This window comes from Uloborus diversus, unplaced genomic scaffold, assembly GCF_026930045.1.
Source record: "Uloborus diversus isolate 005 unplaced genomic scaffold, Udiv.v.3.1 scaffold_1285, whole genome shotgun sequence".
NCBI classification, from domain to species: Eukaryota; Metazoa; Arthropoda; class Arachnida; order Araneae; family Uloboridae; genus Uloborus; species Uloborus diversus.
In genome coordinates this window covers 25,884-33,239 of record NW_026557971.1, presented here as the reverse complement: position 1 = coordinate 33,239, position 7,356 = coordinate 25,884, and the positions used below count along the sequence as shown (strand labels likewise).

Below are 7,356 nucleotides of genomic sequence, written 5' to 3'. Positions count from 1 at the left end.
ACGTTAGGAAGTCAAGGTCTTTTCTGGAATATTTTCCGAAATTTACGTTTTAAAATTTAAGTCTGTGTTAGTGTACGTTAAAGGTTCAGGGGTTTACTACGGAAATATTTCAAGATTTCAAGTATGATTCCCGAATTTAGATTTTTTTCCCCCCATCAAAGGTGCTGAATCGCTGCCCCAAAAAATATGCCGCCCGGGGTGGACTGCCTCACCATCCCATCCTAGCTACGCCATTGTATGTACTCAATTGAATGTTGGGGGGAGGGGGTGATACTATTATGTGTGCATTCCAACAAATATTTGAAATACAAACTTGCATCTAAAAGAAATATATTTGTTTCTCACAATTGTACCTCTCAAATTCTTGTACATTATACTGATGTTATGAATCTGTGAGTTTCTGAACCTGTCTATTTTACTTATTCAGCAGTCAGTGAAGACATATGCTGGAATAGCCAACTGGTACCAAAAGCAAATAATGAAACAAGGCAAGTGAGCTGCTTGCCACAGGTGGCTTGTTTGTAATAAAATCTCCAATAAATGTTTGTGCTCAAAGGTAGTTTTGTTCAATATTTTTATCTAAGGTTGAGAAACTGAATATCTTGTAAAGTTTTTCAACACCTAAGGTCTGTAATACTGACTTGAAATTAAGATCTTGGTTTATATAAGTCCTTATTTTATATTTTCTTTTCAGGTTAAATTTTAAACATGAATTGGAGTTGCATTCTATGTGGTAAAACCTTTACTGGTGAAGTTTGTTATCAGCAGCATATGCAAAGTGAAAAACATAAGAAAAAAGTAAAGTTAGAAGAACTAAAAGGTGCTGACTGTAAGCCTGATGCTTTGAACTTGCTCTCAGTTGGCGAGTTATTTACATGTAACACCTGTCACATTTCATTTAAAACACTGTCCAACTACCAAAAACATGTTGAGAGCTTGGAACATGGCAAGAATTTGATGAAAAAAGATGCTGATGAAAATTCATCTGAAAGATGTTCAAGTCCTTCCGAAGGGAGTGATGAAATTGATTCTAGTTTGATTGAAATGCAAGAGGATGATGCTAAACCAATAAATTTGCAGGAATGTGTTAATCAAAAGTTGTATTACAGAAGTTGTGAGACTTGCAAGATGATTTTTAGTGGTCCTGAGCCATATCAGCAACACTTAGCAAGTATTGGGCATAGAAAGAAATTGGCTCAAAATCCAAGCAAGAATTTGATAGAAAGAGATGCTGAGAAAGAAAAAAATGCAATTGCTTCCACAGGAAGAGATGTAAATGGTTCTAGTTTCATGGAAATGCAAGATGATGATGACAGACTAATAAACTTGCAAGAATGTGTTAATCGAAAAATATATTATAAAAGCTGTGACCTTTGCAACAAGATGTTTTCAGGTCCTGAGCCATATCATCAGCATTTAGCAAGTAATGGTCATAAGAAGAAATTGGCTCAAAATTCAAGCAAAGTTGGAATCTCAAATCCTGGATCCAATACTTCTGAAAATCCTGGTATTACTGTTTTTGCTCCTCTAGGGATTAATCAACTCTATTGCAAAGTATGTGATAAAACATTTTCTGGACCAGTTCCTTATGACCAGCATATGAAAAGTGAAGTGCACAAGAAACAAGTGGAAAGAAAGCATTTTTTTGGCAGTAGTTGTACAAGCAACAGCTTGAATGAAAATGTCAGCAAGGAAAATGCTGTAGATTCTACAACAGATAAAGAGGAAAATGCTTCAAACATTCAACAAAATAATGGGACTCGAGCGGAATGTAGTGACTCCAAAATTGACAGTAAAATGGAAAATAATCTGCGGGATTCATCAGAAAATCTTTCTGACTTGATTCTCCCCAGTATAGAAAATTTGGATGTAATTACGGCAGATCGGCTTAATGTTAAATTTTTTGATGTGAATTCGGAGATAAATTTTGACAAGTGCATGAAAGGCACCACACTATGTGAATCTAATTCAAATGAAAAAGAAATGGCGATGGAAACTGAAGTTATTCAAAAATGCTCTCTTTGCAACATATTTTTAAAAAATATTGATGATTTAAAGAAGCATTATGAAAGTAAAGAACATTTTTTGAAAAAATGGAGCAAGTAGAGCTATTTCTAAATACTTGCAATCCTGAAAAACTGCTAAAAGAAAATTGTTCATGGCAGAAACATGTCACATAAATTTCAAAAACATTTTAAAAACTAAATTATAAAACGTTAATATCACAATTACAGTCAATCAAGGTAACTTTGATCCACAAATTCTTTATTTTTGGCTGATCCACTCATGTTTTAATAGTGTTAAAGCATCTATTTTAAAACTGAGTAAAAAACACCTGAAGTAGTGTATATAGTTAGCCAAAATTAAGAAACAATAATTATAAAAACCACTTAAAATGCAATAATAACCTGGTTTTAAACTAACTTTCCACTCAGGTCAACTTTGAATCATGCGAGAACTGTAATACAGATTATTATAATAAAAGCAGTTGAACTGTGAAGCAGGATGTAACAGCAGAAGAGTAAAATTTCTAAATGCATGAAAACTTCTTATTTTTATTTGATAGAATCACAAAAGTTCTGTGATTTTTTTTTTTTCATATTGCATAGAATATTACAGCATAAAACCAGAGATTTCAACAACTTTAAATCAGCATTCAAAAATAACTTCCAAACTAACTTCAGAATCATTTCAAGTTCAAGTGCAATCAGAACATTTGCTCATGCAATTATTAGACTGTGTACTATGTGCCTTGTCCCAGCTTCACTATGACAAGTTTTCGAAAGTTTTATTGGCAACACTAGAAAAATTTACTGCACAAAGAGCAAAAATCACACCCAGGGTACCGAACCCATGACCTCCTGTACAGCATGCAGACAAGCACGACCACTCGGCTTTGGAGGCCTCTTCAGAGTTATTTGAGTATACAGTTAGCTGTGTGCACAGCCTTGCCAACTTATTTTGTAAAAGTGATATAATAATCTAGTCAGCATTGGGCCTTCTTCAATTATTTTTGAAGTTGATTTTTGAAGACTAAAATACATGGAAACATTTATTATAAAGATAAGACAGAAAAAAAATATGTATATCTAGTCATGAATTTATGCCTTTTATGTTTAAATTTAATTTTACATTGAATTCAATGTATATAATTATGTAAAGTATATTTCAAAATACAGTAGAACTTCAGTTATTTGAATCCTGTTGATCCAAATCGCTGATTATCTGAATGGCTTTTAGAGTTTTGGAGGGGGTAAAAGATAGAATTGCATTCTAATTTGGTAAATGATTCTGTCAACCCCTCTGCAAAGTTGGTGTGGACGCAGTGCAAACATTCTCGGGATGATGTGTCACCATCTCATAAGGCGTCATTATAGACTTTTAATGTGCAGCATTTAAAAATATGCTTAACATGTAGCTTTTCATTTAATTGAAATCTATGTTTCTTTAAAAATGGTTTTTACTTTATTTTTTAAAAAAAATATTGATTACTGATTTTCAACATGGATGCAGTAAAAAAAAAAAAAACTTTTTTTTTCATTAAAATAATGGGTGTTTGTGATTTAAAATTTCCAAAACTAAAGAATTATTATTTTTTTAATTTAAATTTTTTCCCCCCAATGATTTAATTATTTTTGTATGTATATTTTAAGAGTTTTTACAGGAAGGGGGGGGGGGGCTTCCTCATAGCTCCCGAAAATGTCACACAGACTTCATAAAATTTTACTAGAGTCTACTATCACCCCTGGTTAAAATCCAATTATTCGAATTTTTGCTTATCTGAATGAAGTCAAGTACCAACTGATTTGGATAATTGAAGTTCTACTGTATACTTGGCCCAAAGAAATTGTTACAGTTGAATAAAATTTTAAATGTGACATTGAAAGATGCTATTATTACTGTCTTTGCTCTTCTGCCCAATTTCACATTCTAAGTTTATTTTGTACAATATGACACTTTTTAGTGCATCTCACAGGCTGTTTCTTCCTGGAGGTTTGCAGGACTTCAAGAACAACAGATTTGTTTGTTAGATATGAAATAATATTAGGAAACCACAGAGTGTTAAACTAGCACTTGAGTATGTTGATAAACACTTCATCTCTGAGTTTATCAAAGTAACCACTATAAGTAACATGTACAGTTAACTCTCTAAAATCCACTGACCTGAAATCCGCACAACCTTTCACATGTTAAAAATTTACTACTAAATATTAAGCATAAGGTAGAAATAAGGTAACAATATTATGAATAAGTAATCCTTATTTGAAATACTATTTTAAGGTTTAATTTGCATAAATATATCTTGCATTTAAAGTCATTATCAGTGGCGTACACAGGAATTTTACAAGGGGTGGGTCCAAGGTCAAGAGCCTTATTCTCATATCATACCCCAATATGCTGTCAAACATATTGGCTTGATTTTATCGATTATTGGGAACGAAGAACAGTAAAAATAAATTATTGAAATTAAATTAGCATTTTTAAATGAAAATACTTAAATAACCAGAGAGCAAACTAATGTATGTTTTATTTTTCTCATATTTGAAAAATGGATTCAAGTTCATAGAATCTCATTTTAATTTGTAATTACAAAACTGAAAGCATGGTTATTGCAGAGTATTCATTTATAATCACCATTTTGCTTCTTACAAACAATTCATTATAGGAAAAGTGCACAACATTAAAAAAAAAAATATTTTAACATGAGGATTTTATTTTTTCACATATTACAACTGAAAGTATTGAGACCTTTGTTTAAAATTATTCTATGTACAAAATAAATAGAATCATAATCAATCGGGGGGGGGGGGGGGAGCAAGACCTATGGGAGGGGTCTGGACCCCCTGGACCCCTCCCTTGTGTGCGTCAATGGTCATTATAATTTTTATGCTATGCTGTAGCCAGAATCTAATTTAGCTCCATGCCGCCCCTAGGCAGATTTGAAATCTGCTGCCCCTTCCACCTTAAAAAAGAAGCAAAATTTCTTTTTAAAAAGTGTTTCTAAAATTTAAACTGTCAAGCTTATGAAGAAAATATGACGTTTCACATTCAGGGGTGCCCCGATGGGAGGTCACAGTAATCTTCCCAAAAATTCCTTATTCAGAAAAATTTGCCGACAATTTGGCAAATTTAAAAATTAACAAGTCTAGGCTTGACCTTCACTAGAAACAAAATGTTCTTTAATCGCTTGTCGAAAATTTTCAGCCTGTGGTCCTATTACAGTGTTGCAAAGCTGTGGAATAGGTTGTTTATAATAAGTTTCAGCTTTAATTATCCAGTCATCACATATAATTTCTTTTTGTTCCTCACATATGTTATGAAGTATACAGCACGCACTGATAACAGTAGGAAAATCCTCAATTGCACAAATATTTCCATTGACAAGACAGTTCCATCTTGCTTTGAGCCTCTTAAAAGCGATTTCACAAGCATTATAAGCAAAAGTTAATTTTTCATTGAATTTCTTTTCATCCTCTGACAAAGATTCTACTAAAAAAGGCCTCATAACCCAGTGTGAAAGTGGATATGAGGAACCAGCAAGGATGAATAATGGTATATCAACATTCCCAAGTTTCCTTGGATAATCAGGTAAAAGTGTACGTTCCTGACCTTTCAACCAAAGACTTGAACTAGTAAATACACGAGATTCAGGCACACTTCCTGGCCAACCTACATTGATATCCCAAAATAAATATGATGCATCTACTATGCCTTGCAATATCATTGAAAAGCCACCAACACTATTCACATAATCGGAAGCATTCTCAGGCAAACATGATTTCTGTATAGGAATATGAACACTACCAAGAACACCAGTTGTTTGAGGGAAACTCCACCTTTTTTCAAAAGATTTTACAATATTTTTAGTGGAATTTTCATTAGGAACTTGAATATGTTTGGGCATCAACTTCAGTATTGCAGTGGAAATATTTTGAATGATATTTGCAACATCAGATTTAGACACTGAAAACATGTGGCCAATATATTTATTACTTTTACCAGAAGCCAAAGATATTAAAGCAATTGCTATCTTTTTATCATTTGACAAATGTAACATGTCTTCACTGTTCAGATAAAGTTTTAGTGTACTTGATAAAATGTTGAAGGTATTTTCGCTCATTTTAAAGTATTTCAACCATTGATTGCAAGTGAGTTTTAATTTTACTTTTTCCCATAATCTAAATGGACTTTTACGTCTTTGTTTGCGAAAAAAACAAGCTCTAGTTATAGTTTTAAAAAATAAATATCTTTCATTCAACAACCGCAACCGCATGCGTTTTATTTCCAGCAGTTGTCGCGTTCTTTCACTTTTTTTCTTTTCAAAAGGATTCAAAGTCGGATGTGAGTGTCGCGGAACGTTCAAAAATGTACTAGATAGTAAAATAGAAGTTTCGGGCAAATTTGTCATCCTGTTTAAAAATCAAGATTGAATAAGAATTCAGAATTTGTTCTTATTTTGAATTATAAGACATCTAAATTTGAATGTTTTGATTATTTTGTTTATTTTCAGCATAGTATTTTACTTATGTATTCATATTGAATACCTTGATCACGCCAAATTTGTTTACAAACCAAACAATTACAATTTAGGTTATGCTACATTACATTTGATGTAATTGCGCTGTTAAGATGCAGAGATATCGGCGTTAGGGCTTTCCTCTCCAGCCAATGTCAAATGAACTGCATTGTGGTTACTACAGCAGACGAAAATTTTGCTCCTGTTGCGTATACACAGTGGCTCCGAATTTACTATTTCATCGCATTTGGCGCGGCGGCAAATGCTTGGTGCTGACATTGATTCTATTCGTAACTCCAATGGACCTTATTCACGGTTTGACAACGGTCCTATCAGCAGCCCGTCTGCGGGTATTTTGACCAACTACGCAGTGTTAGTAGTGTTAAAAAAAACCTCGTTTTATTTAATGATTACTGGACTTCTTACGCATCATGAACATTCTTAGGGCTTAAACAGACTAATGAATGCATGAAAAATGCCGAGAAAAGGGAAAAGTAAAACGAGAATTCGAGTTTACACCTTGTTTCTGATGAGGAACCAAAGAGGGTAAAATCTATGAAAGCACGATAATAAAGAGAGTATTTCGTATTCAATGAATGATTCATCATTCTTTTACAACGTTTCTTAGTTAAAAGCTTAAAAGACCTCTCATTTCTAAATAGAAAGAAGTTTATAAGCCGCATAAATGCTAATGTTATTCACCAAATTCCAAGCCACGCTTACTCTTTTGAACACTAGGTGGCAGGGCTGCACGGGGTCACTCAAAACTTCCGGCGGAAGTCTTATTTGTATTGCTTCTAACGACGAATTGCTCTGTTTACGTATCTGTAATTTGATTG

General features: G+C 33.2%; 2 protein-coding genes across 2 annotated transcripts; one reads left to right on the top strand and one right to left on the bottom strand.

Moving 5' to 3' along the window:
- The first annotated feature begins 708 nt into the window (after positions 1 to 708).
- LOC129232571 (uncharacterized) lies at positions 709 to 3,901 on the top strand. The gene has a single exon (XM_054866703.1). It carries the CDS (start codon positions 709 to 711, stop codon positions 2,104 to 2,106), a length of 1,398 nt encoding a protein of 465 aa, XP_054722678.1. The 3' UTR covers positions 2,107 to 3,901.
- A 1,245-nt stretch (positions 3,902 to 5,146) lies between these two features.
- On the bottom strand, positions 5,147 to 6,349 carry LOC129232570 (uncharacterized). The gene has a single exon (XM_054866702.1). It carries the CDS (start codon positions 6,272 to 6,274, stop codon positions 5,147 to 5,149), a length of 1,128 nt encoding a protein of 375 aa, XP_054722677.1. The 5' UTR covers positions 6,275 to 6,349.
- Between the last annotated feature and the right edge of the window lie 1,007 nt (positions 6,350 to 7,356).

Bases quoted from the DNA above. Each gene is read 5' to 3' on its own strand.
- LOC129232571 (XM_054866703.1), top strand. From the start codon at position 709: ATGAATTGGAGTTGCATTCTATGTGGTAAAACCTTTACTGGTGAAGTT.
- LOC129232570 (XM_054866702.1), bottom strand. From the start codon at position 6,274: ATGCGGTTGCGGTTGTTGAATGAAAGATATTTATTTTTTAAAACTATA.